This window comes from Ailuropoda melanoleuca, chromosome 8 (assembly GCF_002007445.2).
Source record: "Ailuropoda melanoleuca isolate Jingjing chromosome 8, ASM200744v2, whole genome shotgun sequence".
NCBI classification, from domain to species: Eukaryota; Metazoa; Chordata; class Mammalia; order Carnivora; family Ursidae; genus Ailuropoda; species Ailuropoda melanoleuca.
Window position 1 is genome coordinate 52,881,225 of NC_048225.1, and position 21,388 is coordinate 52,902,612.

Consider the following 21,388-nt stretch of genomic DNA (forward strand, 5'->3'; position numbering starts at 1 on the left):
CCCCAGAGTTCGGCGGTTGCGTAGGACAAACGCAGCTACCGGACGGTACGTGTGTGAGGGCGTTTGTGCTGCTGCGCAAACCATGTCGACTCAAGTCAACGACATTAGCGCAGACACAGCCACCGTTTCGGGTCAGGCTCGCCCTGTCATGAGGTAACTGGGAGATGCAGGTTCAAGAAGAATTTCAAAACTGGAAAAAACAAATCGGGTCAAGTGAAGCAAATTCAGTTTTTATTCTTCTATACAATACATGGATATATGCATAAATTTTCCTTAAAGAGCTTGCAACCCTGAGGCAATGTCCTTGGGTATATAAAGTAAAGAGCAATAGCAAATGAGATCTGAGCTCCAGGAATGAAATCGAACTTCAAGAACATAATTTACTATGAATGCACCTGCACATACACCGACGCCTCATCTCAGCCTCTTCGTCCAACTGTCCCGACTGCCCTGAGGTCTGCACATCGGACAGCCTGACTCTCGCCAGATTTTACATCATATCCAGCAACTTCCTTTCCAACCGAAATTTAATAAATTAGCATGGAATTTACATACGGGGATTTCTTTCTGGCGGGTGCGTTGCCAGAGAGCATGCCTGGTCTTTGCAGCATCTGCCCACAGAGAAAATCTGGCCCCCAAAGGGGACTGGATGCCATCTGACTGTTGTAACCCTGGGGGGGGGGTGTCCTTGAGCGTCCCCTGGGATCTACCAGAGATGAGGTTTTCCTCTGGGCGTTACACCAAGGTACAGCTGAGCGGAGGAGCTGCAAGGTCTTGGCGACGGCACTCAAGAACCAGTCGGTTTTCAGGGTGTACAGCCCATCCACTGTGGAGACGGGGCAGCAGATGGGGGGCCTGGGGGCAGGGGCAGAGAGGCCTGGGTGTAAGGAGACCATTGTGCTTCTTATCTGTCAAACTCACGGATGGTCAAAGATTTTTCGGCAAATGGTGAAAACCTTTCTTGGATTATTTGGTTTTCCCAAGCTTTATAAACTATGGTGCGGGCAAATGCTTATGAGAAACTAAAAGTGAGTTTATTACATTACTTATATATTATCATCTCCCGTCTGAGGATAACACAGAAGTGTAAATTAAAAAGCAGACAAATACCTATAAGGTGACTCGAACTAGAGAGTGACCTTTGCCTTAAAACAATCATCAGGCCTGAAGAGCAAATCTTGCGAGCAAAATCTAACTTTGTCTGGCCCACTGATACACACTGATCCTGAGTCCCTCCTTGATTTACAGAGTCTGGTTTTCTGAGGAATATCCTCCATTAATACTCCTTTCGTGTCATAATTGTCACAGGGGTAACCCGTGCGGCTTCATCCTCCTTTCAGGCGGCGCCTCTGTCCTGGTCCTACCGGCCGGCTGCTCACTTCACTTATCAGAACTCCTGCGTGGCCGGCGGAAGCTGGACACGTTTTCATTCAGTGCATAGATCCTTCGGGAGAACTCTTCAAATTCCCCCAGGACTTGCTCGTCACACTCCACCGCCACAGCACTATCGACCGGGATGCAGTTAAAGGCTTCCAGCTGATCGCCTGAGGTGAAACCTGTGGCCTCCATCCCGATGACCTCTTCCGCCTGCTCCACGGCGCAGCAGAGCTCGGGCTCTGGCACCGGGAGGAACTGGCCTGGCAGGCGGACGCCGGACGAGCCGGCCTGCTCGCTGGGCAGCAGAGTGCCATTGACAGTGGCCGCGTGTCTGGACAGCACTTCTTCTTGCTCCTGGCCAGCGTCCGCACTCGCGGGACTGCTGTTTAACCTGTCTCCCAGATCAGCGCCTTTCTTCTTGTTTTCTTTGGAGAAGTCCAAGGAGGTATCCAAGGAGGAGGACAGAGACGTTGTCTTTCTCTCCGATTCTCCTATGGAAGGGATGGCGGGCACGGGCTGGGCGAGCGCGGAGTTGTAACTGGGAGGAGGGGTTTTGTACTGGAGTCTCTCATTCTCTGAGCTGGCCCGTTTTCGGTGTCCTTTGTCTGGGGACGGGATCCCCCCAGAGAAGCCTACGTCGGCGCCTCCAAATATGGAGCTTTGTCTCTTTGGAACAGGGATGGCACTGGAGGTGTGATGCCTGTCGCTAGAAGGCAAACAAAAACGAGAAGTCACTTTCAACTTTCGAACTCGGCCTAAGCCTTCTGGATCCAGAGACAGGAAACAACATATTTAGGTTTGAGAGAATAAAAATTGATAATAATCAACCTTAGTATTAATTGTAGTGTCTGAATGCAAGAAAAAACACGAAGGATTCCGAATTCAAGTTTGAGAGCTTCCTTCAAGAAGGATACAAGACACACTAAAATATATCCAGAGGACAGTGCTCAGGGTGGGATGGGGGATAGAAACCATGTTGGTTGGGGAAGAGCTGAAGTAACTGGAGGGACGGGATCTGAAAGAAAAGTATCTGAGGGATATAATCAACCCCATGGGCCTGAAGTGCTATCAATATTCTTATTCTTATTTAAATAATCTACTCTGAGGGCACCTGGGTGGCTTAGTCGGTTGGGCGGCCGACTCTTGGTGTCAGCTTGGGTCATGACCTCGGGGTCCTGGGATCGAGCCCCCAGTCAGGCTCTGCACTCGGTGGGAAGTCTGCTTCAAGATTCTCTCTCTCTCCCTCTTCCTCTGCCACTCCCCCTGCTCGTGCTCTCTATCTCTCTGGAATAAATAAATAAATGTTAAAAAATATTCAAATCTTATTTTAGCTTCATAAAGCAGGCATGCTTATTTGGCAGAGAAGTTAAATGACTTGTCCCTGATAACCTCAGTGAGACGGTGGCAGGCTAAACTAAAACCCATGACTCACGACTCAATGATCAATAGCTTTTCTGACACCCAAACGCTAATCACCTTGCCTCACAGAACGGGCACAGCAGGGGCCCAGGAGATGCCTATATTTGTATCTGTGTATCTACCTAATAGAGATTATTATCTAATATCCATATCCAGCTATTTTTTTTTTTTAAATGAAACATTAACTTGGACAATGGCTTCTCCTTTATAAGGCTAGTCACACACATGGTTTACAATACTTGGTCTTCAGTGCCTTCTCCTGAACTTGACTTCCTTCTCAGGAAGATACTTCGGGGCCAGCAATAACAGCCACTGTTTAGCTATACAAAGCATTTCAGTTTCTAAAGTAATTTCATATATATTGTTTCACTTGGTTCTCACAAAAACCCCGTCAAGAAAGCAGGGTATACACTATTACTCTTAAGTCTGAAATAATAAATAACCACGAGCTAATGGAAATCGAGTATCCAGATCCTGGAAAGGATGGTCATGTTATATGCTGTGCTAGTTACGCCACCCTGGAGTACTGGTCACAGTTCTATATATCACACGTGGGTGAAGCTAGTCAGCTCAATATGAACAGACTGGGTCCAGAGACAGAAGGAGGTGCAAACGTAAGATCCATTTGACTTGTATTTTTGAGATGAGGACACATACAGAGTAGCGGCTTGCAAAACAGCAGCTGTGAGGCAGTCAAAGAGGCTAGACTTGAAACTACACCCACCCACACAACACCTATTCCACATGCCAGGCCTTGGGAGGGGAAACAGATGCAAGACAGAGCAGGCCCTGCCTCTGAGGGGCTTCCAATCTTGCCGGAGAAAGACAGCCATGATGACTGAAATACTACATTGTCACACTGCAGTTGTGGTAAGTGCCCTGAAAAAGGAAGGATCTAGGGCTCCTCCCACCTCTGTCCACAGCCACAAACCCTCGTGCCAGCTGCAGCCTCCCTCTTCTCTCAGATTTTTTCTGATGCTCGATTATGCCTGTGGTCTCAGACACCTAAGAAAGGGTTATTTTTCTTGCAAAAAGGCGACCACTAGGCTGTGAATCCATGGGCTCATCAGACCCCGTTGCTTGGCTGGAAGTGTTGGTGCCAGGAGAGATTTCATAATTAGAGGTGGTCACTGGTGCACATATAAAACAAGGCAAGTAGACCAGCAAATTACTGTTTTTAGTTCTCAAGAGAAACAAAACAAAACAGAGAAAAATCTACTGGCCTTAATCTAGGTTTTTAGTTAATGTTGTCAAAACTCACAGTAATTGGGTAAGCCACACATTTTTGCCAACCTTGTTGTTTTTACTCTGCCACTTGCTGACAGTCTCCCTCTCTAAACGATTTTGCAGGGGGCCTAGGTAATCAAACCAAAACACAGCATCAGCACCATCCACAGACCGTCTATTCCGGAAGACAGGCCAAGCTTTCAGTTGCCACCCGAGCCCAGGAGGGGCGGGGGGCGTACCCGTGACCCAGCCTGGAAGGCGAAGGTGCTATCACTGGCATACAGCAGAGGTCCGGCGCTTGACCACTCATGGCCATGAGGGGTGAATGACATGAAACCCCCACGGCCACTGCCACCCCCTCCGTGCCACCCGGCCCCACCCTGTGAGAGCCCTGCTCTGCTTCTCTGCTGGGCTGCAGGGGGGCTGATAAAAGGCAGGGCATGAGGAACAGGCCTGCACACAAGAAGCTGTGCTTATGACACAACAGGAAAGGGGGTTCTGTAGCCCTCCTAGATTCTGGAAGCTCTCCATAGCTTTGCATAACAGAGAAGTAATAACGTGTGACATCCCTCCCCTCAACTATAATGGGAAGGAAGCTATGATTCTCTTGCCTATCAATAAAGCTGAACCCTCACATCTACCTTGTGGAAAAGGAAGGCAGGTGGATGGGTTCTGTGGTTTGTTTAAGGCTGCAGAACCCACATCTGAACTCTCGTTTGGTCTGCCTCCAGAGCCCACACTGTCTGTGAAGTCCCAAGTGGGAAAATCACATTCAAATTCCACTAACATTTGCTAACTGCCAATGAAATGCCCGACGTCAAGCTAAATGCCATTACACAGGCTTTCCCATTTAACCCACCCAGCCTGTCTCTAAGATCCGGGTGCTACTCCTATTTTAAGGGACGGATTCTAAGGCTTTGCAAGGTAGAGACTTTGGCATTTTCTGACAGCCTGACATCAAAGTTCCTTTAGATTTTTATGAGAACCCAGGTAATGACAGTATCAGATACAATTTGGAAAGCCCAAGTAACAGTAAAATACACCCCCTGAAGAATGGTAAAGAAATGAGTTATTACAGATAGCCAAGAAAGTCTCCACGTCTAGACATTTGCTCTTCAAACACCACGTGTTGTCTTCCCCCCATTTTTAGTCACATGTAACAAGACCTTTCAAAACTTTTTAAGTCTTTCTTATAAACCTAAAGAGATTAAGTTGAAGAAAAGAGGATCTTCTTGATAACGCGGAGCTATCGAGATGAGTACGTATTACTGAACTGCGCTGCGGGGAAGAGATGACAGGACACTCAGTGGCGTTGAGTCTGGGTCTCAGGCTCTCTGCCGCACCCACACTTCCCCGGGCACTCCCCCACCGTCAGGCTGGCAGTGTGCCTGCACCTGTGCCCTTGTCTGCAGGCCCTTGTCTTTTGTTACTGTCCGCTTCCGACTTGCTGTGCCCACCTGCTGCAGACGGCCTGAGAACTGTGTGCAAAGTAAGAGTACACAGGCTTGAGTGAGGGGCCAGCTGTATGCATAAAGTCAGCTATATGCTTGACTTTATGAGTTTTGTAACATTAGTTTTGGCTGCTCAGAGTTAATTTTTTTTTATTACTTCCAGGATCTTAGCAGTGGTCCAGATTTTTCAGATAGCTGAGTTCTAAACAGCTGAAGTGTTGAATGATTACATTAAAATATAAACAAACACACATGCATTTTTAATTATTATAATAATTTATACTCCCCGGAAAACTAAAAAAATATAAACTATATAAAAAATAGAAATCATTCACAAGCCCATTATCTATCAAATAACCACAATTTATTCTGAGTATTTTGTTTTTAGACTTTGATTTTACATATGTGTGTTTAATTAAAAAAGAGAAAAAAACCTAAAGTTATGTTTGTGGTATATATATACAATTCTGTATCCTGCCATTGGATTTTATTAAAACCTTTTGGTAAACAATTCTAAATGGCTGCTCCGCTGAATGGAATATCATTCCCTCATTTTGTATTTCTAAAATTTTACTATTAAAAAACAAACTGCTGGGGCGCCTGGGTGGCATAGCGGTTAAGCGTCTGCCTTCGGCTCAGGGCGTGATCCTGGCGTTACGGGATCGAGCCCCACATCAGGCTCCTGATATGAGCCTGCTTCTTCCTCTCCCACTCCCCTGCTTGTGTTCCCTCTCTCGCTGGCTGTCTCTATCTCTGTCGAATGAATAAATAAAATCTTTAAAAAAAAAAAAACAAAAACAAACTGCTACAAGCATCTCTATATTTAAAAAAACACATAGATTTTTAATAAAATAATTTGGAGTTTAACACTTAATAGAAAGTTTCCAGAAGGAAGCTTTGTTACACATTTTAGTGCAAGCTAAATTCTTACAATAAGAAAAGGCAGCATTTTACTTCTACTATTGCCTAAAATACAGAAAGGGAGCAATTAAAGAGGCAAATGATAGATCAAAAAGAATGCCTGGAAGGTTTCAAGATTCTTTCTGTCTGATTAGTCTGGCTTCATGATTATTTCATCTGGATGGAAGAAGAGGTCGAAATGCACAGATTTACTAATTACATGACCGATTTTTAAAGGCTGTTGACAATTTACTTATCAAATGAAATCAGTACATTATTTCAGTTGTGATGATGAATAACTTACTGGGAATTTTTACTCTTAGAAACAACCAGAGTAAACCTGGATGTTTTGGGGAGGGGTAGATGCTGCAGGAAACATGGTAGCTTTGCTTCAGCCTCCACTCTGGCCAGGGGTCCCTAAGCGTGCTGCGGCACCAGATCAGGGGGCCCGGAGTCTGACGTTTGGTAACTGGACTGAGTCCCCTAGTTCACCGCACACATTCTCATTAGCCGTTTGCCTTGAGTGTATGTCTTTTCCAGCTTGGCTTAGGTCCAAACTGGAAACCTGGAAACATGACATCTGGGGTTTAATGCTGCAATTAAAAGGAATTTATTAAAAAACAACAACCCAAAGATATTATAATTGCCAATTTACCAGGTCACGGTTTAGGGAAACATGGGAGAGGTTGTTGAATCACTGAACCACATCAGGACTGTTAGATGATTTCATAATCAACCTTTTGCCACAAGTACAAAAGGATACCCTAGAGTCACAAACAATAGCCTGATGAGGGAGAAGCCAAGTACTTTGGAGTTTAGAGGTCAAGAAGGACAGTCTGGTTTAAATTTGGCTTCTTTGGATCAAGTCTTCTCTGATCTCTCTAAATTCAGGCGATTCATTTCTTTCTCATTCTGTGAGTCCTTATTCACTGCAGTCAGTTACCTTCTGTTATGTCTTCAGCTACAGCTGGACAGAGTGGTGGTGATGACGACGGATGCTCAAAACCTCCAAGCTCCGCAACGATGACGGTCTGTTTGCAGTTATAACTGAAGGTCAGACTCACCACTTGCTTGTTATATGACTCTATGACTGGAGGCAGCCCCTCATCTTCTCTGTGCTTTAGTTTTCTCCTTCATAAAACAGATCACTGGACTAAATAAAGTAATGTGCTTGGAACGCTTAGCAGCATGCCTGGCATATGTGCTCCTGGAAGCAGTAGCTGTTCACTGTGGCTGCCGCCATCACTAGCAGCTTCCACAGGCTGCGGATTCCAAGAGAACTGCCCTCATTTTATGGAAGGGGCAACTGAGGCTCAAAGGCATTAATGTCTGGGACCACAGAACACAGGTAACCGGAAGTAAAGACCAGAAACTAGGTCTCCTTCCTCCTGCCGTTTCCTCCCATTCAGAACGCTGTTTAGAACGGGGACAAACTCTCCCCATCTGCCCCATCTCCGCTTCTGCACAGAAGGAAGCAGCTGCAAGAAGGAGAAAAAGAACTGAGGCAAGTGTAAAAGAGTTTTGGAGGAAAAGACCTAAATCAATCAAAAGCAAAACATCACCCCAGCTGCTTTTTCTCCTTTTTTCTTGAAGACATGGGGTGGGGAAGGCTTTGAATAAAGTAGAAATGCTCAATTGCCTCTATTTACATGATCTACCAATTGCTCAGGGACTACAAAAACTTCCCAGAATCCTTGGAGGCACATTCCAATCGTCCCCAAACCCCTGATGCATCATTTCTCTACACGAATCTAGCTTCAGGGAGAAAGATTTTTTGTAAGGGGGGCATTACTGTTGCCCCAACCTAAATGAGGAGGACCCTGCTCAGCCTTTCATAACCATTGTATGAATACTTTGCCATGAAGCCAACCCGGGAGGCAGCAGAACCCAGTCCATCCACCATTCTTCTTGCCTCTGCCACTTTCCCCTCCTCCTCTTCTTTCTGCTGGTTTTACTGCCTAAAGCAACAGCCTCCTTTAAACGGAAGGACTGGGAGAGAGAAAACAAGGTAAGAAAGCACTGGTCCAAAATGCGTTCCGTTTCTGCGTCTCCCTATGTGACGTTCCAGACGTCGGCGGGGAGCGCCACCAGCGTGGAGCCCAGGACACGGCTGAAGCGCTGACTGCTCGGAACCAATGTCTCCTCTCCCGCGAAACATGACGAGCCACCTTACAGTGGTCACAGGAGCAGGAAAATTCTTAGTACAAGGAGCAGGTACCCCACGGATTGCGATGACTGATTAACATTAACGAAGTGTGATGAAGTAAGTAGGCTGGAGATAGCTTTATACGTGGTCTCGCTTCATCCCCACATCTCTATGAAGTATGACGAACACCGTCCTCCTTGTACAGATGAAGAAACTGAGGCACAGACGTTAGGTCACTTGCCCGAGGTCCAAAGCAACTCCCTGAGATTCAACCGACGCAATCGGACTAAATAAATGTTAAGTTTCGTTCTCTCTCCCAGTCCCCAGGGCTTGCCACCAAAAACACCGACGCCGATCATCGTTCTATTTGAGGGAGGAGTGAGACTCAGAGGAATAATTTTTAGGCTAAGTGGTTTGGTGTCTTTTCTTTCTTTTCTCCTCTTGTCTCTGTTATTAAGTTTGGGTGGCTTTTTCGGCCCACTAGGAACTGTTATTCTGTTATAAGAATGCCAATGGATTCCAAGCATCGATTACGAAAACGGGAATACATCTTGCCACAAAATGATATAAATGTGGAGACTTAGGGGAAAGGGAAATAAAAGAAAAATGTAAAGATTTCCCACATCGAGAGCGTTCTTGAAGGCAGGGTGAATTTTTAGCCATTTGAAACAATTTTGTTCCCTATTGTCTTTCAGATTCACTTGTGCTGGTTTTATCTGTGTATGACCAGGTCTCACTCTGTGAGTGAGGTACTGGGAAAGAGCACGATTCAGTCTCAGATGTGTGTCTCTCCCTCCTACAAAATGTTTCCTCTGAGGAACATTACTAGATCACAGCTGGTCGAAATGCTAAATCTTGATTGTCTGGATCCTGGCCAAAGTCTACAGCGACAACTCGGTGGAATAAGAATACTTAAAAAGAAAAAAACCCCACTTTTAAACAACATTCGATCTTCTTTCTCTCCCTGCAGCAAGCTATGACCTCACGGCAGTGAGGCCTCTCCATGGAGGTGTTTAAGTTGGTTTACGGCCATTAGAAATGTTTGAAGCTCTAGGTACTACTCTGCGCCAATAGCATGTCAACTGTGCTAAAAAGCAATAATAGTTTCTCACCTTCTTAAAGATTACTGCTTAAATAATGCACAGCAAAGACAGGGCTGCACTGATGCCAAGAGCAGGTTGCCAAGGCAAAGCTGAGGTAGAATTACGTCTTTTGGCAGCTACGAAATTATGACATAAAGTTAGTTTTTTCAAAAAAACAACCTCCATAAATTAGACTACTATCCTTTTTCAGGATCCAGCAAAAGCTGCGATTTATCTTTCTCCTTGCTCTCCTTCAGATCAAGCAGCACAGAGACTCCTTTTGGGAAAGCCAAATTTAACAGCTAGATCTTATCTCTCAAGAGGTGGCTGGGGGTTAACAGTTTCAAGCATGCTGTCTCCTGACCACAGGCAAGCCATCCAAAGGCCTCTTGCCATTACCAGATAAGCGAAAGTGCTTAATCTGTGCCCTGGATGTTAACAAAAACAAGAAACAAAATAAAAATAGAAACAATCTTGGGCCAAAAGCATAGGCTGAAACCTGTGCCAATGGTCACCTTTCCCTTGGGCTCAGCTTGGAAGGGTTCTTGCCAAAGTCTGACTAAATAAAAACAAAGTTTAAAAAGGTATAACTGAACAAGGGAGCCTTTAAATTTTATTTAAACTAAGGACTGATGGAAACACGAATTTGTGAAAGAGAAAGTTCCACAGGCAAAGGGTAAAACAAGCAAGCTGAAGAAATCCATTTCCCCAGGCTATGTGATCCGACCAACAGCCTGGCCATCAGGCCTCCATAGCCCTGCACAACAGGGCCGAGCGGACAACAGGGAAAGAGAGGCAGCACAGGGCAGTGGACAGAGGTTAAGGGGGTGCCCACAGGCAGGAGCCCCTCTGGAGGTCAGCTCCAGCTCAGTTTCAAGGCTGAGCTCCCTGGCATCAGGGAACAGACAGTGATCCTTAGGAAGACAGAGAGGGGTCCCTGGAGGAGGGACCAAGTCAATCCACTTCACCCACCAGCTTTCACTGTAAGAAATCATCATACAAACTGATGTATTAAAATCACAGTCAGGCAACAAACATTATGAGGACCGTAAAATGGTCCGCAGAAACAGAAAGAGAGGCCAGAGATGATACCAGGGGACCCCCTGGAAAGTCTGGACAACACCTGGGACATGGGAGTAGTAAAGTATTTACGCTGAGAATCAGTGGGGAAAAAAGTTGCCTCCGCCCTTGCCAGGGACGCCGGAGGAACAGCAACCTCAAAGAGCCCAGCCTCAGGGAGACCTGGACAGGGAGACTAAAACCTTGGTCAGAGAATGCTTTCGGAATTTCAAAAGTAGACTTGCAGAGGGAACTAAAGGAAGTTTTAGGCTCCAGAAGCCAGTGACAGAATCTGTGAAATGAAGTCTTTGAAAGATACTGCTAAAGCTGAACTCCCACCACATTTCTAATAAGCTCTGACAGGAGCTGAACCGTGGGGCTTTGGTTGTTTGTTATTTTAAAAGAAAAACGAATAGCTCTGCCACCATTTCCCAAGATGCTGGAGGCCTTCAGAAGAAGTACCTGAGTTACACTTAGCCACCATCTAACCATCACTTAGTGACAGACTGGGGGGCTCCAGGGGTAATATCTGGGGAACCTTATCTTTGGTAGTCCTCCCTACTAGTAAGAAGGGCAGCATGAAACTGCATGCATATTGACAAATGATTTTACTCCCTGATTCAAATAGATACTGAATGTCTATGCACTAAACACTGGGGACACAATAACGACTGAAAATAAGGCCACAGTTCCTGCTTTGGTAGAGCTTACCCCACAGTGGGAGAGGACAGATACCTGTCACCAAATTATGACAAAAATGTAAAATGATAACCTCTGACACATGCTACGCTGAGAGAACGTGTAACAGAACTGACCCAGAAAAGGCCAAGAACTGAAGGGTTAGTAGAATTTTTCACCAGGTAAAGAATGGGTTGGTGGGTAAGAGCATCTTCCAGGCAAAAGGAAGAGCATATGCCAAGCCCCTACGTCAAGACAGAGAACAATGTTTGAGGACCCGAAGGGTCATCATGTGGAGAGCAGCATGGCAGAAAATAAAGCCGGAGAGGAAAACAATGTCTAGATCATGCTGATAATTTTTCTTTTTAAGCCATTAAAGTGTTTTAGGTGAGTAATGTTGGGGAGGGGCAAAGGTGGTAGAAAGAGAGATCTATTAACTGATTGATCCGTATTTTGTCAAGTGCCCTTTGCTGAAGTTGGAGAATAGACTGGAGGGGGCCCAGAGTGGATGCTGGGACCACAGGCTGTGCAGCAGTGTAAGTGAGAGATGATGGAGGCTTGGACCAGAATAGAGATATACCAATATAGATAAGCAGACCTATCAGGGAAAATCAGCAGGGGTTGCTAAGGTTAGATATGGGAATGAGAGGGAAAGTAAGGAAGGAAGGATTATGCGAGGCTTTCTGGATTGTGTGAAAGAATGGATGGCGATTCCATTTGCTGTAAACAAAGCACCGGAAGACCACAAGGCTTACAGTGGTTGGGATGGATGGCGGGAAGAAAAAAACACAGGCACAGAATGCGCTGGGAAAACATGCAGGAGGCAGTCTGAAGAGAGGCGTAACATCTGAAAAGAGATCTGGGCTGAAGATTTGTATTTGTGCTTCAGTTCAATGTGGGTGATAATGAAAATGATGGTTGTAGATAAGATCACCTTGGGCTGGAGAATAAACTGAGAGAAAAGAGGGCCTAGGACTGAACCTTGAGGAGTTCCAGTTTTTTATGATGAGGGAGAGGAAGAGGAACTTCTAAATGAAATAAGAAGGAGAGGTCAGAGAGAAAAGAAGAAAACTAGGAGAGGGCTATAATGATAGCATTCCTTCTCTGAAATCACAAGGTGCTTAACAGCCCCTTGTATAAAACATTTTAGTCTTAATATAGTTATAAGTGAGGCTGTACTGAGTAACAAAGTGGGGGTCTAAAACTGTTTGGCCTGGGTCCAAGTCTTAGCTCCTCTGTTTGATGGCTGTGTCACCTTTAAGTTATTTTAACCTCTCCATGCCTCAGTTTCCTCATCGAAAAGAAGAGGCAGGATAGTGGGTCCTAATTCCCAGGGTTGTTGTGAGGATTACATGAGTTAACTAATATATTCAAAATGCTTTGGAAGAGTGCCTGCTTTGCCGTTAACAGTCATTTGACATTAGCTATAATGGCATTATTTATTATATACTGTTCTTTACTAACAGAATTGTTGAAGAAGCAGCATAGAAAATGATCTTTAACGTTAAACTCCAAACTTAAAACACAGGAAATCGTATCTAAATTGATTTTAAACTCAAAGGTCATACTGAAGTAGTCAGTTGGTCATTTTTAATGCTGCAAACCCTTGTCAGCTTTTGATGGGCACAGACAATAGCTCTACAGGCTTCTTGAAATTTAATACAGTGCTTTAGATCTAGAAGGATGCTTATTTGCTGATACTTAGCATGTGCTAAAGAGTCCCTCCTAAAAAACACTGTACTTTTTAGTACAGGATATGTAAATGACTTTTCTGCTCATTTAAATATGTCCCTCTGCTCATTTAAATATGTCCATGTTCCAAAGCCCAATTCAAGTCCAACCTCTTTCATTAAGCCTTCTTTAACTATGTAAATTTAAAGTAATCTCTTTGAACAGCCACAGTGCTTGTAATTATCCCATCCAACTGATGTTTAATACGATCATTTGTGTTTCAATACGTATTTCAGTAGCCGTTGCTGACACCCACACTTACTGCCTGGCAGTCTGCTAGGCTCTGGAAATAACACAGTGTATAAAATAAGGTTTCTATCACTAAGGAGTCCCCACTGTAGTCGAGAAGACGGAGAGAGTTAACCAATAACCAGAACACCATGGTGCTTTGCATACAACATACACTGTGTATATTATAATGGAGGAGGGAGCCCAGTAATCATTGGGAGGATGCATCACAGGAGGCTATCTTCAACTGGCACCTTGAAGGATAAGGGGGAGTTAACCAGGCTGTGTGTGTGTATAATGGGGAAGAGCAAGAAATGAAAGGAAGGATAGCTAAAGCAGAATAAAATACAATACGTTTGCGTCCAACTATGGAGCCAAGTCTCTTAAACACTGTAAGGGGGGACTTGTCTTCTATTTCTTGAAATCTACTCCTTCCCTTTCCAATCTAACGTAGTAAAGAGTGAGTATTAAGTGAACTTATTTGTTTTATGAAAAAATGGATTTAATTAGTTGTGCTCAAAAGGAATAATCTGTGGTTTTTCCTTTTGGCAATGGTTGAGAAACATTCTATTAATGTAAAAAAAAAAGGTAAAAAGAAGAACACTACAGGGTTATTTATAACATGAAAGACACAAGAAACAGTTATAGTAACTCTAAATGAGAATATTATGCAGCCATTAAAATGATGTTAAAAAGTTTTAAATGGCAGTTACAAAAGGCTTAAGATGTGATATACAAAGTAGTGGTATATACAACTGTAGGGACTATGCTGTCCAACACTGTAGCCACTAGCCCGTGGTCACCGAGGACCTGCAATGTGGCTAGCTGGATTTCAGATGTGCTGTGTTAAAATATATACTGGATTTAGAAGGCTTGGTATTAAAAAAGGAATGTAAAATATTTGATTAATAATTTTAAAAATACTGATTATATATTGATGAGTTGTAATTGAATTTTATTGTAATTAAATAAAATATTAAGATTAATTTACCTATTCCTTTTTACCTTTTTATAATATGGCTGCCAAAAAATTTGAATTTACGTATGTGGCTCAGACTGTATTTGTATTGGACGTGCTAGTACAGAAGACAGGATCTCAACTATATGAGAAACACATAGAAAACTGATCAACTTAACAATGGCTTTTGTTCCTAGATTGTGGGGTTACTGTTCCCCCTTCTTCTGTATATTTTTACATCCTCCAAATTTGATTCATTGAGCACATATTATTTTATAATCAGAAGGAATTAACAGAAATAAACAAGACACACATAAAAAACAAAGAGAAAAAGATTCCAATTTGGTTCAAAGACTTGGTTGCAGGAGGTGGAGAAAAGCAGCCCAGGGATACCCAAATGACTTTCTGTCACTGATGGAGGGTTAGCACACAAAGGATGTTGGCCAGCTGTTCTCCATTCTGACTGGAGACAGAAAAAAGCGGAAATGGGTGTTAACTGCAGGAGGGGGCCTGTAAGTTAAATATAGGGAAGAATTTCCTGAAGCGAGGGTGTTTAAACTCTGGAATGAGTTATGGAAGAAGCCTGGTCCCCCAAGGTCTTTTAAAATACTACAGATACCCATATGCCTTGTGTGTTCCTGTCTAGAGGCAATGAGATGACTTGTCAAGGTTCCTTCTAAAATAGCTATCTTAGACATAACTCCAATAAAACTTTCTTTTTCATTTATTTTTGACTAAGCTTCACTTTTCACATTAAGGATGCCAGCCTGCAAGAAGTACTCTGAAAGGCAAGCCCATCCGATGCCGCCACCTTAAGTGGTACACTTGAGACTTCAAAGACAATGTCATTTGATCTAAATTTAAAAACTAACATCAGTTAGACAGCATGTTTTTTAAGTCCCTCGGCGTCACCGGCCAGAAACTAGTTCTGAATTCAGCATAAGCATGATGGAGGGAAGGAAAGAAGACACGTTTGCTTTTAAAGAGGATTTAAAAAATGTTAATGCTGGATACTGCCTCATTTTCAAAGGTGGATAGTTTGGCTTCAAAGCTCAACTATTATATTGTTACCCTCGGATTTTAAAGAAAGTAGACTGGCTCACCTGCTCTCGGTTTTCATTACCCTCAGTTTACTTAGAACAAAAAAGGACTTTCTTAAAATGTGCCAAAGTTCGTTCTTTCTTTTTCTTTCTTTCTTTCTTTCTTTCTTTCTTTCTTTCTTTCTTTCTTTCTTTCTTTCTTTCTTTCTTTCTTTTCTTTCTTTCTTTCTTTCTCTTTCTTTCTTTCTTCCTTTCTTTCAAAAGCTGTTCAGCTTGGTCCTCTTTATTTATGAAAAGAAATGGAAGACTAGATAAAAAATAGGTCAGCAGAAACACCATCTAGAGATTTACACCAGTTAAGTGAGATGACCATACATAAAGCCACTAGTCGTTCCTTCCTAAGTCACATCATTAAGTGCTAGAAGGAACCTGGAGAAATATTCTAGCAAGCTGTGGAATAGTCAATGATGCTTCTCTTCAGTGCCCCATCTTCAATAAGGACACTGAAATTGACCCAGTCTCTATAAAAAAGGCACACCTGGTCCTAAAATGTCAAACAACTCAGACCAAGGTTGACCTCCATCAGTTAACAGACTGTCCACTGATGCTGGGTCTCAGGCTTCAGGCCCCACATGACAGCAAGAATGCACAATGCACAGGAAAACTTTTGCTCAAGTCATGTCCTTCAAAATATTAATTTGTCTTATCTACTCATTTAGATTCTAAACCAAACAACTGTCATCTAAACAAAGCAGGAATTACCTTACACGTTTGAATCTTTTTTGTCTCTTAAATAGTGCTATACACGGAGGAGACAGTTAATGAATTGTTAAAAGCATAAATCCTACTTAATAATACTTTGCATAGTCCTTTTTAGTTTATAAATCGCTTAGACATGATCTCATTTGTTCCATACAACTGTGCTTGGGAAATAAGGCTGGTGCTATTAACTCCATCTAAAGAAGTAATACTCAAAAACAATTAATGAAAATTAAGTGATAGAGCTGAAGTTGGAGCCTACATTTTTTGATTCCCAAATCTAGTGCTCCTTCAGCTGTATCACACTGCCTTGCACGGAGCTGCTGGTTGAAGGCCTACAGTCGAGAAAAATTAAACTTAGAATAAAAAATTCCATGTACAAAGAAGGACAGATAGTTTTGAAATCCCACTTTTATCATGTCTTATTCTGAAAAAAATAACATGAAATTGGAGGAAGGCAAACACTGGGGGCAAACATGTTTTAGGCCAACCCATGTGCTACCTTCAGTTTTCTTGTTTCTTCAGGAATGGAGCTGAAACATATAATCATTTTTGATTCTTCTGGTCTTGACGTTCCCAAATTCTTCACAAAGTTTTACGACTCTGAGTTTCCTACCTCTCTGAGTATATGGGGTAGGATAAGCTTCAAAGAACACTTTCACCAGAACTGCTATCCTGATATTGTAGCAGTGTATTTTTCTAGTACTCTGGACTTGACTCTGATGGGTTTCCCTGTGGAAGGTAACAGGTGTTAGAATTCTGTGGCACAGAGACAGGAGAGCTGGGGAAGGGCAGAGAAGAAGGATGACCACTGACTAAGAAGGGGCAGCATCGTGTGATAAAAAGACAAGAGCCAGATATCTGGGTTTCTGGCCCCAGCTCCAACACTTAGGAGCATGTGACCTTGGCAAATCACTTCACATTTCTTTCTTTTTTCTTTTCTTTTCTTTCTAAGAGTTATTTATTTACAAGAGAGACACAGAGCGAGTGAGCAGGGGGAGGGACAGAGGGAGAGAGAATTCTCAAGCAGACCCCCCCTGCCCCGGTGAGTGTGGAGCCCACCGCCCAGGGCTCCATCTCACAACCCTGAGATCATGACCTGATCATGACCTGAGCCAAAATCAAAAGAGTCGGCTGCTTCACTGACTGAGCCACCTTGGCGCCCTCACTTCACATTTCTAAGTCTGGGTTCTCCGATCTGTGAAACAGTGATTATCCGCCTTGCCCTCACAGGGTTGTTGCAAACTTAAAAACATGGAGCATTTGGCAAGTGAGAGACTTATTATTTAAGACTCCACGTGAGAAGTACCTCAGCAGATAGGTACCAAAAAAAGTAGGTAGGCAAACAGATTTGTAGGACACCAATCTCTATGGCTCTCAAAGGGTCTTATAAAGGACTTGGGGAAAGCAAGAGGGAGAAGATGACTATTTTGTATCATTAACATAAAGACGGCATGAGCCACTACTAAAAAATGTGACCAAGAACCATATTCTATACCTATTTGTAGATATTAAAGGAAAAACAAAACACCTATAACAAAGAATGGATTAACATGTGAAAACAGAGATAATAACTATGATTCGCTTAGCCATTACGTATTTATAATGACAGCTACCCCTTAGTGACTGCTGCTGCGTGCCAGGCAGTATGCTAGATGTTTATATATTTACCCTCATAGCAACTCTATCAGGTGGCGCTATTGACTCCATTTTATAAGTAAATTTAAGCCCACAGCTTAAACTTGTTTGAAATTTCAGACACAGGAAGTGGTGGAGTTGGTATTCAAAACCACTGTCTTTCCAGGCTCAGTATGACTGGGCAACTGTTTCCCTAGCCTACTCGGTCCTGATTCCCAATCTTCACATGCCCAAACCCTTCTTGTGCTCTAGGTCCACTCAAACGCTGCCCCCTTAGTGAAGGCTTGTCCCGGGTCTCACCCGCAGCCCCACACCAGGAAGTCAATGACTTGCTCTGAATGTTCCAAAGAACTTATCTACCTAGAATACTTCATACTTTCTATTTTCTATTATATATTTTTTCTTCCTATTTCATTGCCTCAATTAGACTATACCCCCCCTGAATGTAAGTTCAAGGAGTATATTCCATGAGTAGAACAAGGTGGACGGCTAGTTCATTCACTCACGTAATTCCAGGCTTCCCTGATGCCAGGCCGGGACCACAGGAGGAGTAAGACACAGTCCTCAGCTGCTCAAGGGCCTAGTAGTTAAGACCTGGTAGGAGAACTGAACCTATCCTACTGAGGGACTACATATTTATCTCAGTATCTGCCACTGTGCCTGCTGAGTGAGTGAATGAATGAGGTGGGATGTGTCTTAAAGTGAGAGAGCAACATTTGATAGGGCAGAGGCAAGGGCCAGCTATTCTGGGTAGTGGGAACTTGTCTGAGTAAAGAACTGAAATCGGAAATGAGCGTGGTCTGTCTGGGGGTCAGTGGAGAAGGGGTGGAGAGAGCAGTGGAGAGACACAGTTGAGGCACTATCCCAGGACCTGAATGCTGGGGCCCCACCACAAGCACCCCAGCGACTCAGCTTTAAACTTATCGTCTTACTGGCAGGCGTCGAGTAGCAGCTCGCGTGTACATTCTTCCCCGACCGTAATTCAGCACTAGCATCAGCTGTGCATGCGCACGTCAATCTGAATCTCGGACTTTGTAGTTAGTAGTAAAAGAAAAAAGGGATGTTTAAATGGAATGCTGGTGGCTTTTAACCAAACGACTCAAGAGTACGACGTCTGACTTGAAATTCTGCTTTTCAAAATTGTGCTGCTTGGCAGTGACAATGGGGTTAAGTGATCCTAGGATGAGGAAATGGGGACTTCTTCTGGAAAGAGCTAGCATAAAGCACTGAGGACTGTGCCCCATGTAACTGTGTTCATGAGGAAAAGGGGTTAGTTTTAGGATTTGCCAGATAGACGCTTTTGATATTAGATCACAATCCTGTCACGTGAAAGCAAAAAAAATCACGTCATTAAAGAAATTTTAATCACACTGTCTGTTCTTTAAAAACCAAACCAAAACAAACGAGCTGTCACACAACTCTGAAGCTCACCGTAAGGAGGGATTCGGGACGGCACTGATCCTTGGCCAGGCTGAAATCCTCGACACCGAAAGAACATACAGCGAATCTGCTTCCCCAGGGACCGAGCTGTGAAGGGTAACCACCCCACAGAACATGCAAGTGTTTTCCTTTACAAAAGACGGAAGAGGCTCCCTCGGGAGCGTGAGCTTTTTTACCCTCTGCCCTAAGGAGCGCAGGCTTGGGAGGTAACTCCTGAGTCCAGGGCTGCTCTCGGAAACGCTCAGATTTCCTCGGAGGCTGAAAGGGCTAGTTGCAGCTTTGTTTTCATCTGTAGCTTCCAGCCTCGCAAACCACTCAGACTCATTATGCAGCACTCATTTTGTGGTGCTTCGCCCTCCCTGGAGCCCGTCCTGCAGTAGAGCACATAGAGTGGCACCTGCCGCTCGCTCGGCGCTACTGCCTTGGCACAGGGGGCACAGCGGGCACCACAGAAACGTGCGCGCTTAGGGCTTCATGGGTTTACTACACCAGCGCCGGGAGACCCGGACTCCAGTATCACTGCTATGGGTTCATGGGTCAACCATGCTTGGAAAGTCGTTTACTTTCTCTGTACCTTAGAAGGGAGAGTTGCTGGAAACTGCAGTGTTTTAGGAGAGGAAGGGCAGGCAGGTTGAAACGTGGAAGCATTTCTATGCAAGCATTCTGGGTAAACTGTCCAAAGAGATCTCAGAAGAAAGGAACTGAATCTCTAAAAGTTCTAGTCATTTATTGTAACTTTTTAAAAAATTTTAAGTACTTAGATCTTCCTAATTTTGTATTTGTAGCCATGTATTCTTTTTCTTGAAAAGGGGTCCCAAGTTGTACAAGCTCTGAGTACCACAAAACCCAGATTCTCTCTGTTCCTAACGTGAATGTGCACTCTAGCCAACGTGGTCTGTCCTTTGCCGATAAAGCTACTGGGCCTTTTCTAAAACTGTTCCCTCCGTTATGAGGGGACAGGTGAGGGTGGTGGTAGCAGAGAAGGAAGAGGAAAAGCACATCCTAGACAGAGGAGCAGCGAGTCAGGAGAGAACTTGTTCCCGTAACGAAGAGGAGGCCAGGACAGCGACCATCCGTGAGAGGACGGGACAGTGTGATGTCAGAGGAGGCAGGGGCGGGGAGACCATATGCCAAAGAGCGTGAATTTTATTCTTGCTGTTGAAACCAGGGAGTGATTAAGATATAGCTAAAATTTAAAAAGACCCCTCTGGCTACTGTGGGGAAGGAACAGAGGCAGGACAAAAGTGAAATTAGGGAGACAAACCAGACTAGCACCGTGTTGGGCAAGAGAAGGTGGTGCCCTGCACTGGAGTGGTCATAGTGGACATGGGGGGCAGTGGTTGGATTCAATATACACACTTTGCAGGGAGAGATGACAGGGTTTGCTGATGAATCAGACTGGATCTGGTGGGAGGGAAGAGAAGGGAATCAAGGATCATGTCCTTGTGTGAGCATTTGCTGACAGGAAGAAGACGTTGGAAGGACAGTTTCAGATATGTCCAGGATGAGGGCCCTGTGATACTCCACAGGGAGCTGCCAAGTAGATCTCTGGCTCTGCAGAAATGGCAGGAGAGATTTACGCTGAAAGCGTAACTTTGGGGGTCATCAGGATTGAAATGCTGAGGGAATGGATAAGATCACATGAGAAGAGAGTAAAGGGAGAAAAAGAGGAGGACCTAAGACAGGGCCATGCAGAACCATATTTAATGCTTAAGTAAAGGAGGAGGAACATGGAAACCGGAGAAAGAACAGCTGAAGGGAGGAAAACCAGGGGAGGGTGGTAAGGAAGCCAAGAGAGGAGATGCTTCAAGGAAGGCCAAACGCCAGATGTGGAACAGGATAGGATAAGGACAGAAGAGTGACCTGTAGGCTTTGTAACATAGAGTTCCACGGGCATCCGCTTAGATAAAAGGAATTTCAGTCTACTGACAGAACTGGAAATCATGCTGAAGTGAGTGAATGACGAACTGGAAAAATAGAACATAAATAGACCTATAATAATTAAATCAGTAGTTAAAAATCTGCACTTCTTCCCTTAACAAATAAAGAACACTAAGTTTTTGCTAAGTTCTATCAGACCTTCATTATGTAGATAATTTTTACCTTACACAAACTATAAACTATTCCAGATAATAGAAAAGAAGGGAAAGATTGCCATTTATAAGGCTATTAAAACCTTGTTACCAGGGTACATTTCTCAATCTCATAAAAGCCATCTATGAAAAGCCTACTGCAAATATTATTCTCAATGGGGA

At 43.9% G+C, this 21,388-nt stretch overlaps 1 protein-coding gene across 2 annotated transcripts in view; it reads right to left on the minus strand.

Annotated features, from left to right (window-relative positions):
- Positions 1-209: 209 nt before the first annotated feature.
- UVRAG (UV radiation resistance associated) overlaps positions 210-21,388 on the minus strand; it is a 298,437-nt gene continuing 277,258 nt past the window's right edge. For both annotated transcript variants that reach the window (XM_034666314.1, XM_034666315.1), the window contains exon 15: positions 210-2,083. In XM_034666314.1, the coding sequence (XP_034522205.1) occupies positions 1,381-2,083 (703 nt within the window). In that variant the 3' untranslated portion in view covers positions 210-1,380. The remainder of the gene's footprint in view (positions 2,084-21,388) is intronic.